Consider the following 25931-nt stretch of genomic DNA (forward strand, 5'->3'; position numbering starts at 1 on the left):
AAGAGGGAGAAGAAAAAAATAACTGTAGATAATTATGTTTTGTTTTTTTACCTATGATTGGTTTAAGAGCAGATCGTAGGATCTCATTTGTTAAGTTTGATTAAATGAACTCCTGGTAATAATTCTAGAGTTGATTAGAGTGGCAGAATGAAATGGTATTGGAATATAATACTGGTGGATCACACTGTGGAGTAGAAGCAATTGCCCTTTGAACAAGAGCTAGCAATTTTAATGCCAAGTCTTGTCACAATTTAAAGAGGAAAAGACAGGCATGAAATCAACACTTAGTGTTGTAAGTTTTAAATGGACATCAACACCTTGACCTTGGATGTACTACTTAAACTCTTATCCTCACATTTATTTGGTTTTGTTGTTTTTTTTGGGGGGGTTAATTTTTAATTTCAAAAGCTTGGATAGCTTCAATATCCAGGTCGTGGCAAAATCAGGACACGTGTAAAATATCTTACAATACAATAGATTCCCAAAAGGTACTAAAAAGTACAGTAAAATTAACACTTCCATTACAGGAAATGTATGACAAATAATATAAAATTTAAAGGTGAAAAAAAGGTGACACTGATTTTCTAAGATACAATTTACTCTTTACAACCAGGGTCCACAGGTCCAGGCTGCACAGTGGCAGCAGGAAGCAAAGCCTCCAATCTGGTTCTGGGTAACCCAGTAATAAAAAATCAGCCCATAATGCTGTTCTGGCATCTTGAGACACCCCACGCTGCCTAAACCAACTAGAGCTCTGGAAATATTAAACAGAGTGATTTCCCGGGTTGGGGATGGGGGTTAAATAAGTCAGGGACAGGACATGGAAAGTTTGCCAAGTTCAAATTGGCACATAATTGTTTTCACTCAATATCCAAACAAACAAAGCGTGTGTGGTCAGTCAGGTACTCCTGCCGAAGCCTCAGTATGGCTTGTAGTTATTCTGATGGCCACAACGTTGCTGGCTCTTCCTGTAATTTGTACTGAAATGGAGTTTTAACTAAAGAACACCCCACCCCCCCTTGGCTAAGAAGGCAGCCGCAAGCCTTTCCAGCTATGCTGGTCACTATACCACCGTTTTTTTTTTTTTTTTTTTTTTAAGCATTGCTGATCAGTTTCGCTTCTGTACCCTTCTTGTAATAATGTAACAACTGTGTGCCCTATGTCCAAGCCAGCAGCCCTGCTAATCATGTACCCAGCATTGCTTATCAGTTCCGCTTCTGTAACCTTGCTTGCTCAGTTTCTTAGGGAGGAACACTATCTGCTTGGGGATGGGGAGAGGTCCGGGATGCTTACATGGGAAAATCAAGACCTTGTAGTGCATGAAGGTTACTGAGAACAAAGACCTGGTGCTCAGACTCTGGAGGTGACTCCTCTGAGCCCGCACTGGTGCTGAATAAACCTTGCTTTTCCATATCTCCGAGTGCTGTTTGTCTCCTTCCGTTGCCACGGTTTTTGCAGTTACCGCAACAGTACTGCTCTGAACTCCTCTACTTCCGCCACCACCACCGCTGCCTTGGTTTCCTCCGTTGCAATTCCCACGACCCCCAGAGCCACACTGCTGCTGTTGATAATCTTCTTTGGGCTGAGCCACCTTGATTTCACACTTCCTTCCACTGATGGTGTGAAACTTTTTCTCCAAAACTTTCTTCACATGTTCCTCCTCTTCTTTAAAGGTGATGAAGAGAAAGCCTCGTCTTTTGTTCGACTTTGGATCTATTGGAAGTTCAATGGCTTCAATCTCCCCAAACTCGCCAAATATCCCTGTTCTTCTCCGTGGCTTCAGGATTCAGACCCCTACAAAAATTTTCTTTACTGGGTCGTTCTTCATTACCTTGGCCTTTTCGGGGTCAATGACATCGCCATTCAGCCTGTGCTCCTTCTGGTCTAGAATCTTCTCCACACTGGCTGCATCTTTGAAGAGGACAAACCCAAACCCTCTTGACCGGCCAGTGTTGGGATCCATTTTTATCGTACAGTCAATGACCTCTCCAAATTTGGTAAAATAATCCTTTAGGTCCTTTTTCCTGTTACCCCAGCTCAGGCCACCAACGAACATTTTTCCCTCGTCCTCTACGTTCTTGCTGACTTTGATCTGTTAGCCCTCGATGCGGTTCTGGTTGCGGCTCTGGTTGCGGCGGGGCGGGGCCCGCTCCCGCCTTCAGAGCCCGCTGCGGCACCAATCCTGGTGCCGGCGCAGATCCCGGGGGCGACTCGCCTTCGGGGGCGGCCTCATGTCGGTTCTCGGTGGCGCCCGTCGTCTCCCTGGGCTGCTCCTCACTTCCAACTTACTAGGCCGACGCTCGCGGCTCCTCGCCGCGGATGACGCCCCCGGGCCCGCTTGTCCCCACCCGCCGGGAAGGTGCCGAGCGCTGGGCCGCTCTCACGCTTGCGCTGCCGGGCCTCTCCCCAGTCTGCGGACGGAGCCTCGGCGATCGCACACCCTCCTCCTCGGCTACCGCCGACACCGCACAGAAACCACAGACTGATAACCTTCCCAGGGCCCGCGCGGTGCCGCAGCCTCTATCTTCATATTTATTTGTTACGTATAGGGATTGGACCAAATGATCACTAAGGTCTATTTGAGTTTAGAATTCTATAACTTTCATGAGTAATTTATTAATTTGCCTTATTTACTATTATTATACCTGATATAATTGTAGTCATTGTGCTTGCAGACTAGGACATCAGAAAGATATATATCTATATATATCCAAATATACATATATGGACTTGACACACTGTTGATGCTGAGTATTACTTTTTCTAGTGAGAAGTCCAAAAATAGTTGGCCAGTGCCTTATAATGTCATCATCTGAACAAATGGAAGAGAATTCAAGTTTAAAAAAATGGCAAGTGCATCATTTATAGTAAAAAACGGATTAAACCAAAAAATAGAGGTGAAAGCTCCACCTGGTGGTGACCATAAAAAATTCCAAGAAATGTGTGTTTTCATACTTATCTGACCATGTATTACTGGAATCTCCAGTTTGGAAGTATCTGTGAGTTCAAAAGTAGGAAGGAAAATACTAGCTGTTACACATTAGCTAGTGATTGAGGTAATTAATGACTGAAGACAAAGTATAGATTGTTTAGAATACTTGCCCCCAATTGTCCATGGAAAAAGTTCCAAGGTCAGTATCTCTGGGAAATGTATGCAAATACCACTCTTAAAGATTCACAGTGACTATTAGCATATTAAAACTCTTGCCAAGTCAAGAGACCTGTTTTATTTTACTTTTTCCTTTTATGGCTGCACCCTCAGCATGTGGAAGTTCCCAGGCTGGGGGTGGAATCAGAGCTACAGCTGCCGGCCTACATCACAGCTCAAGGCAACGCCGGATCCTTAACCCATTGAGTGAGGTCAGGGATCAAACCTGCATCCTCATGGATCCGAGTTAGGTTCGTTAACTGCTGAGTCACGAAGGGAACTCCCCAAGAGACCTATTTTACATAATTTTACTGGTGTTTTCTGACATTATTTGACAACAGGACCTTACCCCCTCACCTATTTTTAATATTCTCTGGCATTTTCAACAAGTGCCACTTTGAAGAAGTAATGATCTTAGGAATATTTGCTTTTATTTTTATTTTTTTTTGTCTTTTTGTTGTTGTTGTTGTTGTTGTTGCTATTTCTTGGGCCGCTCCCGCGGCATATGGAGGTTCCCAGCCTAGGGATTGAATCGGAGCTGTAGCCACCGGCCTACACGAGAGCCACAGCAACGTGGGATCCGAGCCGCGTCTGCAACCTACACCACAGCTCACAGCAACGCCGGATCCTTAACCCACTGAGCTAGGGCAGGGACCGAACCCGCAACCTCATGGCCTAGTTGGATTCGTTAACCACTGCGCCACGATGGGAACTCCGGAATATTTGCTTTTAAAAAGACTTTTGTTGGTGGGGAGACTTATGTCAGATTTTATATTTTTACAGTTGATCTAAATATATAAAAATGATGTTAATAATAATGTTTTGTAATTGTTTAGGTCTTGACACACAATTCATGATTATTTAGGGAATATTCATTTTGTGCCAGGACCTGCACAAGGAGGTGTAACTTAAAGTAATTATAATCAGTTCCACGTTAGTAAATGTTTAACAAATATCCTCAGGTTCACAGATTGATCTCAAACGACTTGGTCTAGGGATGTGTATAGATTATGTTAGAAAGCCAGTAAAGACTGTTTTTGGAGATTTTCCCTTTCTCCAATTCGTAGTCTGAACTCTTTTCTCAGGAGCTTAAGAAATTTTCCATTTTCTCTCTATTCTTCCTCAGATGAAAACCTCTTAACTTTCAGTATATCAGAAAAAATAGTCTTCATCACTTACCATCTGGGTCCAATGGATCTGTTTTAATTTTTATGTCTTTAAGTCATTTCATGAATAATTCATACGCAGAGTAAAGGAATATTCAATAGAGCTGTTATAAAAAAGAGTAAAGGGGTAATGAAAAACAACTTTAATGGAAATTTAAATAAGTATCTAAACATAGAAAACCCCAATTTTTATTCCATATTTTCCTGGTTTTGAAGATTCTATCATCTTGGATACTATTATCATTTTCTATTTTCTTATTATTTTAGTATATTTTGAAGCATAGTTTGGAACAATTGGTGAGTAATGATGAAATAATGATGAAATAGCAGAATGTTTCAAGATACAGTAAAAACAGCAAGTTCCTGTTGTGGCTTAGCGGGTTACAAAGCCGACTACTATCCATGAGGATTTGGGTTCAATCCCTGGCCTCACTCAGCGGGTTAAGGATCCGGTGTTGCTGTGAGTTGTGGTGTAGGTTGCAGACTGGGCTCGGATCCCATGTTGCTGTGGCTGTGGTGTAGGCTGGCAGTTGCAGCTCTGATTTGACCCCTAGCCTGGGAACTTCCATATGCCACAGATGTGGCCCTAAAAATTGCAAAAAAAAAAAAAAAAAGATAAAGGAAAAATAAGATCAGTAAGATTCCATGATGTATCCTAGATTTACAAGAGTCCAGTGGACCCCCATATGACAAGTACAAATAGAATAAGTTTTATCCTATTTTTTTAAAAATAATTTTTCTCTTTGGAAGCCCTTAGGAAAGAGTAAAACTCACAAAAAATAAATTCTTACAAATAGAACTCCCAAAAGAGACAACCTCAGAAAACTAAAGTTGGTCTGATATGTCCAAGGTTTAAACCCTTAAACTCATTCACTTTATTTATTATTTTTTAATTTTTCATATTTTTCCATTATGGTTTATTACAGGATATTGAATATAGTTCCCTTGACCACGATGTTGTTTATCTGTTTTATATGTAGTAGTTTGTATCTTCTAACCCCAAACTCCTAACCATAATTTTATGTCTGAGTCTTTCTGTTTTGTAAATAAGTTCACTTTTGTAATATTTTAGATTCCACATATAAGTGATAACATATGGTATTTGTATTTCTCGAAGATAATGAAAAGAAATGATTTATTTAGTATTGTTGCGGAAACCGCAAAAACCGTGGCAACGGAAGGAAACAAACAGCACTCGGAGATATGGAAAAGCAAGGTTTATTCAGCACCAGTGCGGGCTCAGAGGAGTCACCTCCAGAGTCTGAGCACCAGGTCTTTGTTCTCAGTAACCTTCATGCACTACAAGGTCTTGATTTTCCCATGTAAGCATCCCGGACCTCTCCCCATCCCCAAGCAGATAGTGTTCCTCCCTAAGAAACTGAGCAAGCAAGGTTACAGAAGCGGAACTGATAAGCAATGCTGGGTACATGATTAGCAGGGCTGCTGGCTTGGACATAGGGCACACAGTTGTTACATTATTACAAGAAGGGTGGCATAGTGATGAGCACAGCTGGAAAGACTTGCAGCTGCCTTCTTAGCCAAGGGGGGTTGTTCTTTAGTTAAAACTCCATTTCAGTATGAGGATCTTTAGGTCCATTCATGTTGCTACAAATGACATTATTTCATTCTTTTTTATGACTGGGTAATACTCCATTGCTTATATTACCACATCTTTTTTTTTTCCCCCTTCTTTTTACTGCTGCACCTGCAGCATATGGAATTCTTAGGCTAGGGCTCGGAGCTGAAGCTGCCAGCCTATGCCACCACAACAGCAACACCAGATCCTAGCCACATCTGCGACCCACACAACAACTCATGGCAATGGTATATCCTTAACCCACTGAGAAAGGCCAGGGATCAAACCGCATCCTCTTGGATACTAGTTGTGTTTGTTACCACTGAGAAACTCACTCACTTTAAAGTACATAAAGACAGATATAAATGATTTTGTTACCATCCTAACATTTATTTCATTGTAATAGCAAACAAAAACCTTTCTTTCAGATGAAAACATAGGGATTATGACTTCTTAGACTTCAGTGACCTAAATGGCAAAGATACTTTTCTGGGAATCATGAAATGAATGAAATTACCAAAGGTACTATACTTTGGTTTATTCCTCATTGAATTCTAGGACTCCTGTGGATCCTCTCATCTATGTCTATTTACCCTACTCATTCTTAGACCATATTTCTTTTTGTGAACATCTTTATGCAACCTTTATATCATCGTCCACAGCTATTTTCTTGCTGCACTTTCAATTAAGAATCCTTATTAAGGTAAGCACCCAGAGCTCACTTTATTTGCAGGCCTACCAGAATTTTGGTTTTTGATTCCCATTTCCTCTTCAGGATTGTACTAAAATTTGACAAGTAAACTCATTCTCTTCTACGTTACAAAACAAGCTTAGAGAAAGAAAAATATATGTTTGACATGTATCTTATTTCTTATGAATATAAGCTTTGAAGAACAAAAAAATTCTTCTTTTTCTCTATTCCATAAAATGCTTACAGGGCTAAGCTTTGCAGGATTTTAGATGTTGTCATATCTAGAGTCAATTTTGTGAGGAACCCAGTCACTGAAGGATGGGGTTGCCTGAGACCTCCAAGCTCGAATGTCTTTCCAGCCTGTTCTGCCTGTCCCATTTTTCCCAATTCTTTTTGTGGAGTGAGAAGCAGAAAACACATCAAGATTAATCAGCGAAACATTGTAGTGTGTGTGTGGCTGTGTGTAAGGGGCAGAGGTGACACAGGCAGTGGAGGAAAGTGGTAAAATGACTAGGCATACCTAAGTAGTATATAAATAGTATGCAAATTCTTGCAAACCAGGGATTTTGGCCTGTTTTGCCTGTGTCATATCACCAACATCACTACTGTGTCTGGCCCAATGTAGACAGATGTTCAGTAGACATTTGCTGCACTAAGTGAAAAAACGAACTTGTGGTTCTTGGAACCAACCAGGGACCTAGAGGAGAGAGTGTCCCACAGGACTCCTCCACTTCTCTCGGCGAACTGAGGATCTAGCGACAGGAGCTCCTTCCTACCTCCTTGCGGCCTGCAGGGAGTGGGATCCGCAGTGGCTCCCGGCAGAGCGGACAGGAGCGCCACCGCGCAGCCCCACCCTAGCGCTCCAGTTCCGCGCGGGTCCAGCGTCCCTTCAGGTTTGTCACGGTTGCCACGCCCCTTCGGCTCCGTCCCCGCCTCTTCCCCTCCCCTTTCTCCTCCCATCCCCTCCCCACTCGCCGCTCCGCCCGGCCGAGTCCCGCACCCTTCCCTGATGTTCTCTGGCCTGTTCGCCCCGCCTCCAGGGTCGTCCCCTCCCCCTCTCCCCTTCTCGCCCCGCCCCTCCCCCTCCCTTTGACGTGGCAGAGGCGGCACCAGCCATGTTGGTCCAGCAGGCTTCTGCGCGGAGGCCGGGGGCGGGGCGGCGCCGGCCTTGATTGAGGTGCCACGGCTGCTTCGGCTCGGCGGAGAGGACGGATTTTGTAAGGCGGAGGCTGCGACAGGCGCGGATCTTGTACCAGGTGCCCTTGTGGTAAGGCTCGACTTCAGGGCCGCCTCCTCTAGGCTCCCTTGGGGGGCCGCGGGTGTTCGGTGGGAAGCGGGGGAGGGGCGGCTTGAGCGGCGGCGGGTCAGCAGCGGGCGGAGGTCTCAAGCGTGGTGTCGGTTCTACCCTCTTGGTACCTCGGGCAGGCAAGTGTGCTGGGGCGGCGACTGGGCCCGGCGGGGGCTGCCTTGAGCCCCGAACTTGTCACCCTCTCACCCACCACTCTCTGCTTAGTTCTACCTGGGCCTGGGCTACCCCATCACCCAGCTCCCCTGGATCAGGTGTGAAAGATGGGAGTCCCGGGTGAAAAGCAGCAGTTCGGGCATCTCCCCCGCACCCCACCCTCCGCTCGGGCCAATCTGCCTTCCCTACCCCACCCGTCACCGCTTCAGGGTACTTTGGCTTCTTGGTTCATTCCTTTCCTGATCTAAAGAGCCCTAGACTTTGAACCGAGGTGACTTCGTCACCCGTAGTTTGGCCTTGGGAATTAAAGGGGATAAGGAGAAAAGTGCCAGGTAGAGCTAACACCTTGTGCCTTGATTAGAAATAGAGTTTAGTTTTCAGATCGGATCAGTCATTATTTTAGTCTGACCCTACGTGTTTTTCCGTTTTGGTGATAAAGGAAAAGCCGTAGTAAGTCTGCATGTAATCACTGGAGTATGTTGAATTCACGTTTTCACGTGGACGTCAAGTTCCACTCATCAAAGCTGTGGATAACTAGCCAAATTTAACTTGGTTTAAAAAGTTTCAGATTTAAACATAAATTCATGTTAAGTCTTCCTTCTCCAGTGGACTGATTGACGGTTGTTTTTGGAAGTTCAGTCATTTTTAATTGGCTCAGAATTTTAGATTTAGAAAGGGCCTTGTAGTTTTCTAACGTAAACCCTTCACCTTATTGATGAGAAACTGAGGAATATAGAGGTTATTTGTCTAATATAATAAAGCTAGTCGTGGGAATTAGTTGAGGACACTTTATTGAGGATTTTTAGGACAGGAGAGTTGGAGAGGCACATTTAATTATTAACAAATACATCTGATTGGAATGAAATCAAATTTTACTTGTAATTTACCTGATGTTTTTTTACTTAGGTATTTGCAAAAGGGCTAACATTTAAGTATTGAAAAACTCTTACTTATTATTGAATAGGTAAAGCCTTTTAAAATATATGGGCACATATTTGATATGCTAGGTTAAAGTGACTAATGCTTTTTTATTTAACTAAAGTAACTCTCAGTGATTATAAATTGTACTGAAAAATGAGGCATTTCTTTAGAATGGCCTTTTGTGTTTTGTACCACTTTAAAAAAAAAGTGTAATGACTAGTAAGTTAAGGCTGCTTCCTAATATAGCGTTTTAATCATATTTATTTGGTTTTATGCTTTATACAAATGTAATATTAGGGAATATTATATGCTTATCAAATAATACCATCCTCCCTTGGAAAGGTAAGGTAAGTTGGGGAGGTGTTTTGCATGGCCATGTAATTGGACCAGTTAAGAAGAAACAGATGGGAGTTCTCTTTGTGGCTCAGGGGTTAAGAACCCCACATAGTGTCCACGAGGATGCAGGTTCCATTCCTGACCTCACTCAATGGGTTAAGGATCCAGTGTTGCTGCAAGGTACAGCATAAGTCACAGCTGAGGCCTGGATCCTTTGTTGACCTGGCTAGTGGCTTAGGCCTGGAGCTGCAACCCTGATTTGACCCCTAGCCTGGTAACTTCCATAGGCCACAGGTATGGCCCTAAAAAGAAAAAAAAAAAAAAAGGAAGAAACAGGTGGGATGTTTTTGAAATTCCTGCTGGAAAGCAAGAATGTAAGAAATAGAATAGGTGTAATTTAATGAGCAAGTATAATCTTAGTGCAGAAATATTGAGAGGAAAAAGAGTGAGGAAGAGGAGAGGTAAAATAGTAAGGCTGTAGAATTAGAATCTAGATTTGTTACCTGTTGTAAAAACTTAAATCTGGCCATTGCCTGTATGTAAATGTTTTCTTCTGTGTGTAATAGTTTCATAGAGCCTTTTTTCTACTAGGCTTCCTGATTTTGAATTAAGCCCTGGAGTTCGAAGGAGGTGATTCTGAGAACCCCTTTATACTCTTAAACGTTATTGAGAATCCAGTGGGAAAAAAAAAAAAAACTGACTTAATAGAAGACAGGTGGATTTTCATATTTACTCTCTGCAATCTATTGTAATATGTTGGTTGGATTATGTGAAGGAAATCTGGCCTCCCATAGATATGTAGTTGGAAAAAGGAGAGAGAGGTTAATAGCTTTTTCAGATAATTGTGCATGTTCTTTGATACTATACCAAAACTCAGCAGTTTTTTTTTTATTTTTTTAATTTTTTATATTATTTCTTGGGCTGCTCCCACGGCATATGGAGGTTCCCAGGCTAGGGGTCGAATCAGAGCTATAGCCGCCAGCCTACGCCAGAGCCACAGCAATGCAGGATCCGAGCTGCATCTGCAACCTACACCACAAGCTCATGGCAATGCCTGATCTTTAACCCACTGAGCAAGGCCAGGGATCCGAACTCGCAACCTCATCGTTCCTAGTCGGATTCGTTAACCACTGAGCCACGAGGGGAACTCCTCAGCAGTTTTAATTAAGAAATCAAGGATTGGAGTTCCCAGCTTGGCACAGTGATGAAGAGTCTGAGTACAGAGGCACTGGTCGCTGCAGAGGTGCAGGTTTGATCCCTGGCCCTATGCAGTGGATTAAAGAATCTGGTGTAGGATGTAGTTATGGCTAGGATTCAGTCCCTGGCCAGGAACTTCTGTATTCCGTGGGTGTGGCCAAAAAATAAAATTAAAAAAAGAAAAAGGAATCAAGGGTTAATTGCAGTGTGGAATGTGAAACCCTAGAATTGAACTTTTTGTACTCTATTTCATTAAAATCCATTGGTCTGTCCTACATTTTGAATGATCATTTACCCATGGGTGACTTTTGTAACATCATGAATTGATCATTTGGGGACCTTACTTCACTGTATATTCCAAATGTTGACATCTTTCATTATGCAATATTTATTATACAATATATAAACAAATATTATCACTGCTGATCTCATCAGAAAAATCTTTACATATTAGGAAGCTCTGAAGTTCATGGTATTAGATATGTTTTCAAAAATTTTAATTTTTCAATTTAAATTTGAGGAAGAATTGACAACAAATAGTGTGAATGATTTTCCAGGTAACAAGGCTCACTTCAGCCATTTTTGAGAAAATATATGCCAAATACCCAAGTACTAGTTATATACTATAGTGTTACTATAGCATTAATATTAATACTAGTAATAGATACTACTAATATATTACTAGTGCTATTTAAGTATTACTTATATACAATTCTTAGAGAATTGAGGAACTAGTCTCTCTAGACATGTTTTGTGTTTTGTGGTTCTGATGAACAAACCTGATTTGTTGAGAATATTTTAATAGTATTTTAATCCTTTTCGCAATTAAGTAATAGGCAGAAAACTTTATTTGCTTTACATTCTGTAGGAATAATGGGTGGGATTCCATAGTCCTAGAATTTATACTCACATCTGTAGCATGAAGCTATTGCTAAAAACCATTTGTCTCCCAGAGAAGGTTGGTTTTCCTCTTGATGTTGCCTATGTTAAAACCAAGATTGGCGTCTTCTAACTCCCCTCCGATTATCCCAGATCTTTTTTTTTTGTCTTTTGTCTTTTGTCGTTTTAGGGCCGAACCTGCAGCATATGGAGGTTACCAGGCTAGGGGTCTAATTGGAGCTGTAGCTGCTGGTCTACGCCAGAGCTACAGCAATGTCAGATCTGAGCCGGGTCTTCGACCTACACCACAGCTCATGGCAACGCCAGATCCTGAACCCATTGAGCGAGGCCAGGGATCGAACATGCAACCTCATGGTTCCCAGTCAGATTTGTTTCCGCTGCACCATGACAGATACTCCCCAGATCTTTCTTTTAATCATTGTCTTTCAACAGACATTTTTTTCTTGAAAGCTCATACTATCTTTCTCAAAGCTGTCTCCTGTATTTACCTTTAATACAATCTTTTCTGAACAAACCCTAAGATTCCTCTATCCCTTATCAATCTTTGAAAAAAAATCCATGATCACTTTCTATTATTTCAATAAAACTCTAGCTGTCTCTGAAATTCTGATAGGAAATAGTGTTTAATTTTTTTTTTTTTTGCTATTTCTTGGGCCACTCCCACGGCATATGGAGATTCCCAGGCTAGGGGTCCAATCGGCGCTGTAGCCACCAGCCTACACCAGAGCCACAGCAACGCGGGATCCGAGCCGCGGCTGCAACCTACACCACAGCTCACGGCAACGCTGGATCCTTAACCCACTGAGCAAGGGCAGGGATCGAACCCGCAACCTCATGGTTCCTAGTCAGATTCGTTAACCACTGCGCCACGATGGGAACTCCATAGTGTTTAATTTTAATTTTCTTATTTTAAAAATTGAGATATAATTGACGTAATATTCATATCTTTTAAAGAAGGGAAAGTTCTTAAGATACTTAGGTTTGTTAAGCTTCACTTTCTATAACTTGTATTATCAAAATATATTTGAACATTTTTCTCAAATTAAAATTGTTATATCTAATAATATGTTTTCTTCCCTCACTTTTTTTTTTTTTTTGGCATATTAGGGCCTCATGTGTGGCATATGGAAGTTTCCAGGCTAGGGGTCAAATTGGAGCTATAGCTGCTGGCCTGTGCCATGACCACAGCAATGCAGGATCCAAACTACATCTGTGACCTATATACCACAGCTTACAGCAGATCCTTAACCTCCTGAGTGAGGCCAGGAATCGAACCTGCATTCTTATGGCTATTAGTTGGGTTCGTTACTGCTGAGTCACAACGGGAACTCTGTTGCTTATATTTTGGAATCAGTTTCTCATCCTCTCTTTGTTCTTAGAATCCATGTTGGCTCTCTTGGCATTCTACTTTCATAATTGTTCAGTTCTCCATGTCCTTCATTCCTCCCACAAATCTTTTGCCCAGCCACAAGTACTTGAAACTTTGTCCTCTCAGACCTTTAAATTTTACAATTTCCTTCCATCATTAACCAATGTTGCAGTTTGAGAGTTTGAGATAGAACTGTTGCCAAGGTAGGAGAGCGGGCATCCTAGTCAGGCAGTGAGAGGGTAACAAGATGGAGATGTCTCTTGATACTGGACCCTAACCAGACTGGCATCTTCCTCCTCTGGTAGTAAATTTAAATGATTATATTAAAATTGTATATCTCACATTAGAATTTAAAATACTCTCGTAAGTTGGAATGTTAGTAGCATTCTGAATTAAGTTACTGCAAAAGAGGGTAAGTGATATATAAATCATATGGGACACCACTTACACACTTATTTATTGTTCCTCAAATACCCTGTATTTGCACAATATAAAATTAGCTATCTAAAATAGAGTAACCGGTTTTAGAAAAATCTTTTTGTTATGTACCCTGAAGCATTCTCTCTTAGAAAGTTTAGTGGAAACTTCTTATTTTCTGGATAGAAAAGCATGTAAGTTTTAGAATTTAATTTTTTGGTAATCTGTGTATTAGAATAATGTAACTAACGAGGCTGATATGAAAAACTTAGGATCTAGATTTCCCCCCATCTTTGACTTAAATAGAATATCTATGTTATTATTTTTTTTTGCCATAGTTTTTTCAAGAATGAGTAAAAAACGATGAAGTACCTCATATGGGACCTAATTGGCCTTGGAGTCTGTACAGCCATTCATTATTTTGTTATAAATGAGGTCGTTGTTTGCTGATTTTTTTTCTGAGATAAATATTCATTTGGTCATGATTTCCGCTAGATTAATATCGCAGGAAGTAGGAAAAATACACTTATTTTGAATTTTTTGGAGAGGATTTTAAAATATCTTTTAATTTTATTACAGAAATAAGAATCAGCTCTACAATGACAACCTATTTGGAATTCATCCAGCAAAATGAAGAACGAGATGGAGTCCGATTTAGTTGGAATGTTTGGCCATCAAGTCGACTAGAAGCTACAAGAATGGTTGTTCCAGTAGCAGCCCTATTCACACCACTAAAGGAGAGACCAGATTTGCCACCTATTCAATATGAACCTGTTCTGTGTAGTAGGACCACTTGCCGTGCAGTTTTGAATCCTTTATGGTAATTAAAGTATATGGAAAAAATGAATGTGTCTGTATGACTTTAAAAATGGAGTTTCTTTCTTGGTCATTTATATTAAAAAATCTTTGTTTTTGTTTGTAGTTTTTTTTTTTTTTCAAATTAAGATAGTCAAATCCAGAGAGCTATGAAGTTTTAGTATCATTCTAAATTGTAATGAGTGGATAAGAAACGAAATGCAAAATTGTCACTGTGTAAACTGTTAGAGCCTATTAGTATGCTTTAGATAGTGGTGCTGGCTGTGTATCAACTTGTGCTATGTCATTTGAAGAGTCTTAATTGGTGTTGGAAAAATGTTCTTGTTACACAAATCAGACTCTCAAGAATTATCTTTTATTCCTTTTTCTACTCCCTCTCTCCCCACCCACTTCACTAGCAAATCTGGTCAGTTCTGTATTGCCAGAACATTACTGATTCTGTCTCTTACTCTCAATCTCTGCTAGTACATGATACTTCAAGATAAACCATCTTTTTCTTGGATGGTTTCATTATCCTCCTAACTGGTCTTCCTGTTTCTATTCTTGCCTTTCAGCAGTCTATTCTCTACCTAAAAGCTAGAGTTTTACAAATGGATTTTAGATTATTAAAATCCTTCAGTAGCTTCTTATTACAGTTGGACTAAAAAATCAAAACCCTTTAACAAGGCCTATATAGCCCTGTATGATCTAGCCTCTGTATATTTCTGCCTGCATCTTGTATCATTCATTTGCTTTATTCTCATCTACGTTACACTTACCCTCTCTCTGATTCTTGGATATGCCTAACTTATTTCTAGCATGAACTTTGTGCAGTAGCTGTATATTCCACCTGGATTGCCATGCCCCCAGATTTTCCTGTGACTGGTTTCTTTTCATTTATGTTACATTTAGGTTGTTTGTTAGCAAGGGCCTTCCTTTTTTTTAATTTTTATTTTTTATTTGTCTTTTTGCCTTTTCTAGGGCCGCTCCCGCAGCATATGAAGATTCCCAGGCTAGGAGTCTGCTCAGAACTATAGCCACCAGCCTACGCCAGAGCCACAGCAACGCGGGATCTGAGCCGCGTCTGCAACCTACACCACAGCTCACGGCAACGCCAGATCCCAAGGGCCTTCCTTAAAAGTAGCCTTTCCAAATACATTCTTATGTTATGCTTTGTTATTTTTAATCTTTGTTATCACTATTGAAAAGCATCTTCTTTGCTTATGCATTTACATGTTTATTGTCTGTCTTTTCTAGAATATAAGCTCTGTAATAGCAGAGACCTTTATCTCTTGTTTACTATTTATCATCACCTAGAATAATGACATTCAGTAAATATATTTTTATGGAATAAATGCTTTCTAGATCTGAGTGTAGAAGTAATAGAATCATTTGGAGAAGAAAGACAATAGGATTATCTTAATTTTGTTGATATTTTCTATATATTTTAAGTTATATTCATTTTGGTGAACTTGTATGTGTAAAAGTATGAATTAAATATTGGCAACACCTAAAAATACATGACTTTTAAAGATCACTTTGACTATCATTTGAATGCATTCATGTTATAGAAAGAAATTAGTTTTATTGAAATTAGGATTATTGTACATTTGAACTGAACCATGAGCTGTTGTGTGTCTTTTCTTAAAACAGTCAAGTGGATTATCGAGCAAAACTCTGGGCTTGCAACTTTTGTTATCAAAGGAATCAGGTAAGAAAACCCCCATTGCTGATGTTGATGCTATAATACTGGTCAAACTATGCAGAAAAAGGCATATTTAAAAGTAAAGATTAATTAACTTTTATATGATGAAAATATTTTTTAAAAATTAAATGATCAGGAAATAATTATTTTCAGTTTAAAATTTCATTACTTGCAAATAATTTGTGAAAAATTTTTTTTTTTTTTTTCTGCCTGTAGTTTCCACCTACTTATGCTGGTATATCTGAACTGAATCAACCTGCTGAACTTTTACCTCAGTTTTCTAGCATTGAATATGTAGTTCTGGTAAGAACATAAGAGAAAATCTTGAAGAAAATTTTAAGTGTCTAGTAATCAACTTTATACCAAAATAATTGTCAAATCAAGTTGACTTAAAAGGTGTCATTCTTGATTCTCACATTGAACTGATGGAGCATTTCAAAAGTTAGAACTGTCAAGGTCAATTTGAGCAAGATAATTTCTCTTGTTACTTAAAGGGTGGTGTGATTTGCTATACGGAATAGATCAGCAAAGTATCAATCTTGCTTTGTAGTTGGAAAGTCAGTTCACAAATACTTGGTCAATATGATGGTGGAACCTGATGATATGTCCCCAAGTCAATGAAATTACTCTTGTATTGGTCCTTGTTAGGGAAATCATTTTTCTCCCTTTTCTGAACAGCTTTATATAGCTTTTTACATATTTAAGTATTAAGGTTGTATCTTTATGAATATTGTAGAAAGAACAGAATATGGTTCACTTGAGCTAATCAGTAAATTGTACACCCTGGCTAGGTGTTTCCAGTTCCCTTACAGTCTAATTCTGGGTTAGATAATTATTTTGTAAAAATCACCTTATTTTGTTTTAAGCTTTATAATTAGTATTTTCTTATTTTTAAAGAAGTGAATGCTTGTTATAAGAAATGAAACTTGGAGTTCCCATCGTGGCGCAGTGGTTAACGAATTCGATTAGGAACCATGAGGTTGCGGGTTCGGTCCCTGCCCTTGCTCAGTGGATTAACGATCCGGCGTTGCCTTGAGCTGTGTTGTAGGTTGCAGACGCGGCTCAGATCCTGCGTTGCTGTGGCTCTGGTGTAGGCCGGCGGCTACAGCTCCGATTCGACCCCTAGCCTGGGAACCTCCATATGCCGAGGGAGCAGCCCAAGAAATAGCAAAAAGACAAAAAAAATTAAAAAAAAAAAAAAAGAAATGAAACTTCATGCAGTTAACTAAAACTGAAAGTGAAAATCTCCTTGGAGTTCCCATTGTGTTTCAGTGGAAATGAACCTAACTAGTATCCATGAGGATATGGGTTCAGTCCCTGGCCTCACCCAGTGTGTTAAGGATCCTGTGTTGCTGATGCAGCTCGGATTGGGCGTTGCTGTGGTGTAGGTTGGCACAGCTACGATTTGACCCCTAGCCTGAGAACTTCTGTATGCCACAGCTTTGACCCTGAAAAGCAAAAGCAAAAACAAAAACAAAACATGTCTATGTAACTATAAATGTTTTTATTAATTTTTTTTTTTTTTTTGCTTTTTAGTGGCACATTGTGGCATACGGAAGTTCCCAGGCTAGGGCTTTAATTGCAGCTGCAGCTGTCAGCCTACGCCAACTCTGGATCTGAGCTGAGAATGTCTCCTATACCACAACTCATGGCAATGCTGGACTCTTAACCCACTGATCAAGGCCAGAGGTCAAACCCATATCCTTGTGGATACTAGTTGGGTTTGTAACCTGCTGAGTCACAACAGGAACCCCCTAAATAATGGTTTGTGTTTTTTTTTTTTTTTTTTGTAATTTTTGGCTGCCCTGCGGCATATGGAGCTTCTGGGCCAGGGATCAGATCAGAGCCACAGCTGCGGCAATGCCGGCTCCCTAACCTGCCCTGCTGGGCGGGGGATCCAACCTATGTCCCAACGGCTCCCAGGATACCACCAATCCAGCTGTGCCACAGCAAGACCTCCCCTAAATAATGTTTTTAAACTTAATTTTTTACTTGGTGATGTCTTGGATATCTCTGCATGTGCATATATAACATGTTTGATTTTTGAAATGGCTTTATTAGGATTCCATTCTATAAATGTACTGTAAATTATTTAATCAGTCCTCTATTGGTTATCCTTGTGTATTGTGCTGAATTGTTAATACTTTTAAAGCAACATTTTTTTTTCTTATTATACCATTTTTAAAAGCGTGGACCTCAGATGCCTTTGATATTCCTCTATGTGGTTGATACTTGCATGGAAGATGAAGATTTGCAAGCCCTGAAAGAATCTATGCAGATGTCACTAAGTCTTTTACCACCTACTGCTTTGGTCGGCCTAATTACTTTTGGTAGAATGGTGCAGGTTCATGAGCTTGGATGTGAGGGCATTTCAAAAAGCTATGTCTTCAGAGGAACAAAAGATCTGTCTGCCAAACAACTGCAGGTAAATGAGAGTGGTCATTTTAGCCCATCTGTGTGCATCACTCTATGTATGTCTATAAATGACTTCTAGATATAAGTTTTTTTTCTAGAAAATATTTGTCTTGTAAATGACTAGTGTAATTATATCATAACAAAGCCTTTTAAAAATAGATTATCAGTTAGGATTAGGTTTGTTTACCTGTGATAGGAAAATGAAAATAATAGTAGTTTCAATGAGATAGAAATGATTTCTCTCTTAAGGCAAAGAGGGCCAACAGAAGTAGCCCAGGGCTGGGGTGATGGCTCCAGGTATCAGGGCCCACGCTCTTTCTGTCTTGCTGCTCCACCATTCCTAGCACATCTCCTCATGGTACACTATGGCTGTCAAGTTCCAGACATCTTATTCTCATTCAGCCAGCAGAAAGGAGAGAAGAGCAGAAAAGGTGTCCTCTCTCTTTAGGGAGGTTTCCTGAATGTTACATGTGACTTCTAACAAAGCCTTTAAATTTAGTGATGGCATCAGCTTTCTTTCATTTGCCTTAAATTGTTATTGTGCACATTGAAAACCCTTCACTTTTAAAGGTATCTTTAAAATTTAGAGTGAAACTGAGGGTATTTTAGTAGAGATTTGAAGGGTGGATGGAAGGGTCGTGTTGAAGACTGAGAGAAGGCAACCACAGAATTTTAGCTCTTGTTTCTTTTCTCACTTAGGAACTAATCATTTTAATTATGTTTGGCAAGGGGAGATATTTTAAGGCTTGAGAGTTTATAGGTGAACCATGAGTGTGTGTGTGTGTATACACATTTTGCTTTTTAGGGCCGAACCCGTGGCATATGGAAGTTCCCAGGCTAAGGGTCGAATCAGAACTATAGCTGCTGGCTTTCATCACAGCCACAGAAACACAGGATCTGAGCTGCATCTGCCACCTACACCACAGCTCCCTGTAACACTGGATCCCTCACCTGCTAAGGAAGGCCAGGGATCGAACCCTCATCCTCATGGATGCTAGTCGGGTTTGTTAACTGCTGAGCCACGATGGGAACTCCTGTTTAGCCAATGATTTAACTCTCTTCTGTTTCCACAAGATTTAAATTTCCACATGGTCAGGCTAATATTTTTTTCACCACTAGATGCCTGGCCCATAGCTGGTACTTGACATGTTGTTGCTGAAAGGGATGAATGAGTACAGATTAAGATATAAAGACATTAGAGGTACACAGTAATTTATTTTGACTATTCATTAAAATAAAGTATTTCTGAGCTAGTATCCCTCTTTGCTCACATAGCACCTTGGACTATGTTCTCTTATGATGATTATTTTATTGTGTTACTGTTTTTCTGACAGAGTCCCCAACTGGAAGTTTTGCTTTTTGAGGAAAGAGACTTTGTGTTGTTTATTTTTGTGTTCCTAATGCCTAGGGAAGTACCTTGCTATATGGTAAATAGTTGATACATCTTTGTAGGAGTAATTAAATGGGTATTACAGGAATAATCTCTTTACAGGAAATGCTGGGACTCTCTAAAGTGCCAGTTACTCAAGCAACACGTGGTCCTCAGGTACAACAGCCACCTCCTTCCAATAGGTAATAAATATGGCAAAGAGAATTTTTCAATTCATGCGGCTGGTTTAAGCATCCTACGCCTATGCCTTGAACGTAGGCATTCATTGATTGTATATTGTTAAATGTTCTTGGGAATGCAAATATTGCATTAGGTACTTTTCAAAGAGTTGAGGTAAAAGCACTTCACTGGAATGGTTAGTTTCTCATGATTACAGTTTCTCATGATTAAAGGAATTACTTTAATTTTGATATATTGCTAATTTTCTAAACTTTTGTGGTTGAGGGGAGCCAAGCAAAAATATGGCCCTAAAAGCTTTTCTTTTTGCTTTCTTAGCCTTATAGGTAGCTTTTTTTTTTTAATTCTTTTTTTTTTGTCTTTTCTAGGGCCACTCCCACCGCATATGGAGGTTCCCAGGCTAGGGGTCAAATCGGAGCTGTAGCCGCCGGCCTACACCAGAGCCACAGCAACGCCAGATCTGAGCCGCGTCTGCAACCCACACCACAGCTCACAGCAACGCTGGATCATCGGCCCACTGAGCAAGGCCAGGGATCGAACCTGCAACCTCATGGTTCCTAGTCGGTTTGGTTAACCATTGCGCCACGACGGGAACTCCGTAGGTAGCTTTTTCTACTTAATTTACCAATTAGAGGTAGTATTACTAAAATTGAGTTAATGTGTCTTCTCATAATTAATTCAGTAGCCTTAAAAGTTACTAGATTGGTAAATGAAAAATGCAGTCCTGAAGTAATGCTTGATTTGGGTGTTTCATTTATCATAGTTATACTCACAGCATGGTTCCTCATCAATTGACAGCATTACCTGGAAACTTATTTGAATTGCAACTTCTTGGTCACCACCCCTGACCTGCTGAAACAAAGCTCTGGAACCAGCAGCCTGTGTGAAAACAAGCTCAACTGCTGATTCTGATATATACAAAAGTTTGAGAACTGTTGGTCTGCCATGTATCCAAGTTATTTCTCCCTATTTTTAAGAACGTGGGTAACTTATTTCTTAAACCTTCATCCACTTATAAATGACTTTTTATTTAATTTTGCTTTGCAGGTTCTTGCAGCCAGTACAGAAAATAGACATGAATCTTACAGATCTTCTGGGAGAACTACAGCGAGACCCGTGGCCTGTACCACAGGGAAAGAGACCCTTGCGTTCCTCTGGGGTGGCACTTTCCATAGCTGTAGGACTACTCGAGGTAGTGACAATAGCTTTGTTTTGGAATATAAATGTGTATGTGTGTATATGGAATGATATGCACAAGATAATGTTGAGTGGAAAAATCAGGTCATAGGACAGTATGTATGTGATTTATTTAAAGTTTGATCTGTGGTATGTCTTTTTGTGTACAGAGAGACTTCTGGAAGGATATTTACCCAAATGTTAACAGTGGTGGAATAAGGAGAATTTTACTTTTAAATAGAATTTGAAAATTTTATACTTAGACATATCTTAGCTTTATAACTAGAAAAAAGTTGTTTAAAATATGTTTTTTAAAATTTAAAATGTTGTGGGTGCGGCCCTGGAAAAGACAGACAAACAAACAAACAAAAATTTTTAAATGTTGTTAAATTAATAGAGAAGTTGCAAAGGACTTTTTTTCCTATTTCATATTAAGTTTCTGACATGATGTTCTCAACTCTTTGAATACTTTAGTTGTATTTCCTATAAACCAGGATAGTCTCACATAACCCCGCTACAACTTTTAAAATCAGATTTGAGGAGTTCCCTTCATGGCTCAGTGGTTAACGAACCTGACTAGGATCCATGAGGATGCGGGTTCGATCCCTGGCCTCATTCAGTGGGTCAAGGATCTGGTGTTGCTGTGAGGTGTGGTGTAGGTCACAGAGGCAGCTTGAGTCCTGTGATGCTGTGGCTGTGGTGTAGGCCAGCAGCTGTAGCTCTGATTCAACCCTAGCCCGGGAATTTCCATATGCTGCAGGTGCCCCCCCCCCAAAATCAGATTCGAAGTATATAATACATACACTGATATATTATACAGTAAATGACACTGAGGTATTACTACCATCTAACTCTCAGATATCATTTAAGTTTTGCTGATTATTTCAATAATTTATTTTACTAAAAAGATTTAATTCAGAGGCATGCATGTAGTGGTTGTGTATATTTAGTCTCTTTCAGTCTGGTACTGCTGAAGTATAGTCAGCCTTTCCTTAACTTCCATGACCTTTGTACTTTGGAAGAATCAGGCTGCTATATAGAATGTCTCTCAAGTTAGCTTTGTCTTGACTTAACCTCATCATTAGATTGAGGTCTTGCATCATTGGCAGGAATATCACAGAAGTATTGTTGTGTTCTTATTGTATCCTATCAGGTGGCATATGAGTTACATTTGCCCTATTATTGACGATAAATCTCCTTGATCATTCATTAAGCTGTGTCTGCCAGGTGTCTCCACTGTAAAATTAGTTTTATTCCCTTTGTAATAAATATTAGATGATGAGGCATATATCCCTTTTTTTTCTTTTTTTTTTTTTGGCTTTTTAGGGCCACACCCATGGCATATGGAGGTTCCCAGGCTAGGGATCAAATCAGAGCTGTAGCTGCTGGCCTTTGCCACAGCACAGCAATGCCAGATCCAAGCTACGTCTGTGACCTACACCACAGCTCAGGAAATGCTGGGTCCTTAACTCACTGAACGAGCCAAGGATTGAATCTGTGTCCTCATGGATACCAGTTGGGTTTGTTTCTGCTGCATCACAACGGGAACTCCCAAATAACCCTTTCTTCATCAGACTTTATTTATTAATAGCACTGTGGACTTGTGGTTTCCTGTTTTATACAGTAAATTATTATTACTGTCATAATTTATTCTTTTAACTTTTTACTTTGACATAATTCCAAACATATAAGAAAGTTACAAGAATGGTTCAAAGAATTCCTTTGTACCTTTCATCCATATTTCTCAAGTGTTAACATTTTATTGCATTTGCTTTATCCTCCTCTCTTTGGATATTTATGTAGTTAGCATTCTCTCTATATAAATATAGATATATATGTATATCTGTGTATCGCATACACATTTTAAAAAACATTTGAAAGTCAGTTGCAAACATGATGTCCCTTTATTTCTAAGTACTTTAATGTGCAATTTCTTTCTTTCTTTCTATTTAATTTACAATGTTCTGTCGGTTCTGTTGTAAAGTGACCCAGTTATACATTTATATACATTCTTTTTTTACATCATCCTCCAACAATTCCATCACAAGTGATTAGATATAGTTCCCCATGTTATACAGCATGATCCTGTTGCTTATCCACTCCATATGCAATAGTTTGCATCTACTAACCCCAAACTCCCAGTCCATCCCACTCCCACCCCCTCTTGCTCTCCCTTGGCAACCACAAGTCTCTTCTCCAAGTTTATGAGTTTGTTTCTGTTCTATAGATAGGTTCATTTGTGCTATATATTAGATTCCAGATATAAGTGATATCATTTGGTATTTGTCTTTCTCTTTTTGACCTACTTCACTCAGTATGAGAGTCTCTGGTTCCATCCATGTTGCTGCAGATGGCATTATTTTGTTCTTTTTTGTGGCTGAGTAGTATTCCATTGTGTATAGATACCACATCTTAATTGATTTACTGTTGGTGCATATTTAGGTTGTTTCCCCATGTCTTGGCTATTGTGAATAGTGCTGTTATGAACATAGGGGTGCAGTTATATTTTTGAATGAAAGTTTTATCCGGTTATATGCTCAGGGGTGGGATTGCTAGATCATATGGTAGTTCTATATTTAGTTTTCTGAGGTACCTCCATACTGTTTTCCATAGTAGTCGTACCAGTTTACATTCCCACCAAGAGTGTAGGAGGGTTCCCTTTTCTCCACACTATCTCCAGCATTTGTTATTTGTAGACTAACTAATGATGGCTGTTCTGAGTGGTGTGAAGTGGTACCTCATTATAGTTTTGATATGTATTTCTCTAATAATTCTTTCTTTCTTTTTTCCTTTGGCTGCACCTGTGGTATGTGGAAGTTCTGCCAGGGATTGAACCTGAGCCACAGCAGTGATATGAGCCACAAGAGTGACAATACTGGATCCTTAACCTGCTGAGCCACCAGGGAACTCTCAATGTGCATTTCTTAATTACATAAAAACATTCCTTTGTGTAACTGCACTTCAGTTAACAAAATCATGAAGTTAACATTGGTGTAACACTATTTTATAATCTTTAAATTTTATTCAGATTTTACCAGTTATCCTAATAATACTCTTTATTGCATTCAGTTGTCATGTCTCTTTAGTGTCCTTTAATCTGGAATAGTTCCTCAGTTTTTCTTTGTGTTTCAGGACATTAATACATTTTAAGACTATAAGCTAGTTATTTTGTAGAATGATTCTCAACTTGGGTTTACCTCATCTTTCCTCAGGAGCAGATTGAGGTTATACATTTTGGCAGGAATATTATAAAAATTGATTTGTGTTCTGCTTAGTGCAACATATCAGGAAGCCCATGATGTTGACTTGTTTTTATTAGTGCTAATGTTACTTAGTTTTGATGACATCGTTAAGGGGGTTTCTACCAGGTTTCATCACTGTTAAATTACATTTTTGCCATTGTAATTTTTTTCTTTTGTCTTTTTAGAGCCATACCTGTGGCATGTGAAAGTTCCCAGGCTAGGGGTCCAATCGGAGCTACAGCTGCTGGCATACACCACAGCAACATCAACACAGGATACAAGCCACGTCTGCAACCTAGACCACAGCCCACGGCAACGTTGGATCCTTAACCCACTGAGTGAGGCCATATATTGAACCTGCCTCCTCATGGATACTGGTTCGGTTCACTACTGCTGAGCCACAACAGGAACTCCACCCATTGTAATTTTAAGCATCTTATGGGGAGATACTTTGTGTACTCATCAAACTTCTACTCAATAGTTTTAGCATCCATGCATGATTTTTGCCTGATCAATTACTGTTGTTATGGGCGCTAAGTAGTGACTTTCTAATTCCATCATTTCTTCTCCATGTGTTAGTTGGCTTTCTCCTTGACAAAGAACTTTCCATTCTTCCCCATTTATGTATTTTATTTATATCAGTGTGGATTCTTATTTCATCCAGTGGATTACATCCTTTTGCTATTATTATTTATTTTGATACTCAGACTGTCCCAGTGGGAACCCCTTCAGCCTGACTCCTGGGTCCTTTTTATATATGCCCATCATTGAACATTTCCTCGCTTTCTATTACAATAAGATGTTCAAGGCTCATCTTACATGTTCCCTGCCCTGGACCTGAAATAAGCCATTTAGAGCCTTGGTTCTTTTTAGCCTTGGCTCCACCAGGCAGATCTAGATGCTTCATGTGTTCGCTGCTACTGGAATGTCATTGCTTGTAGGTCCTAGTGGATGGAACTAAGAAATAGGTGCATGAGCATATGTATGTGTATGTATGTTTTATAAATGTATGTATACACACATACTCATATAATTAAATATGTATGTGTGCATATGTACACATATATCTATGCATCCCTGCATACATCTATGTCTGTCTCTATTAAAATCACAAAACACTATGCATATTAAAAACCAAGAGCTTGGAGTTCTTGGGTGGCACAAGGGTTAAGAACCTGGTATAGTCACTGCTGTGTTTTGCATTGCAGCTGTGGAGCAGGTTCAGTCCCTGCCCTGGGAACTTCTGCATGCTGCAGGTGTGGCCAAAACAAACAAACAAACAACCAAAAAAACCCCCACAAACAAACTGAAGAGTTCTTTCATATATTTCTAATTTCAGTTCAGTATCAAAGGGCTTATTCTATTCTTCCCACTCTCTATATTTGTAACTCCTTTCTCCGACTAGGAGAAGCTGGCTCCTGGAGTTCCCATCTTGGCTCAGTGTTTAACAAACCCTGACTAGTGTCCATGAGGACGCAGGTTCGATCCCTGGCCTTACTCAGTGGGTGAAGGATCTGGAGTTGCCGTGAGCTGTAGTGTAGGTTGCAGTCATGGCTCAGATCTGGCATTGTTGTGGCTGTGGGGTAGGCCGGCAGCTACAGCTCTGATTTGACCCTTAACCTGGGGACTTCCATATGCTGCAGGTGTGGCCCTAAAAACCAAAAAAAAAAAAAAAAGCTGTCTCCCATTATTCAAAAATATATTTACTTACTCACTCAGTTCTAGAATATAGATAGAATAGTTTTAGAATTTCTAGCTCAGACCTCTATGAAAAAGAAGCCTAGGAGACAGAGTTAAATATTTAGCATTCTGAGGATATATAGGACAAAATATGGAAAGTGAATTAGT

General features: G+C 39.9%; 1 protein-coding gene and 1 pseudogene across 1 annotated transcript in view; one reads left to right on the forward strand and one right to left on the reverse strand.

The window, feature by feature from the left end:
- Positions 1-869: 869 nt before the first annotated feature.
- On the reverse strand, positions 870-2285 carry LOC125136635 (heterogeneous nuclear ribonucleoprotein A/B-like; annotated as a pseudogene).
- A 5383-nt stretch (positions 2286-7668) lies between these two features.
- SEC23A (SEC23 homolog A, COPII coat complex component) overlaps positions 7669-25931 on the forward strand; it is a 70880-nt gene continuing 52617 nt past the window's right edge. The window contains exons 1-7 of the mRNA XM_047795527.1: positions 7669-7848; positions 13763-14003; positions 15632-15689; positions 15900-15986; positions 17872-18108; positions 19591-19670; positions 20713-20857. Coding sequence (XP_047651483.1) covers positions 13783-14003; positions 15632-15689; positions 15900-15986; positions 17872-18108; positions 19591-19670; positions 20713-20857 — 828 coding nt within the window. The 5' untranslated portion in view covers positions 7669-7848; positions 13763-13782. The remainder of the gene's footprint in view (positions 7849-13762; positions 14004-15631; positions 15690-15899; positions 15987-17871; positions 18109-19590; positions 19671-20712; positions 20858-25931) is intronic.

The sequence above is a fragment of the Phacochoerus africanus genome, chromosome 9, assembly GCF_016906955.1.
Source record: "Phacochoerus africanus isolate WHEZ1 chromosome 9, ROS_Pafr_v1, whole genome shotgun sequence".
NCBI classification, from domain to species: Eukaryota; Metazoa; Chordata; class Mammalia; order Artiodactyla; family Suidae; genus Phacochoerus; species Phacochoerus africanus.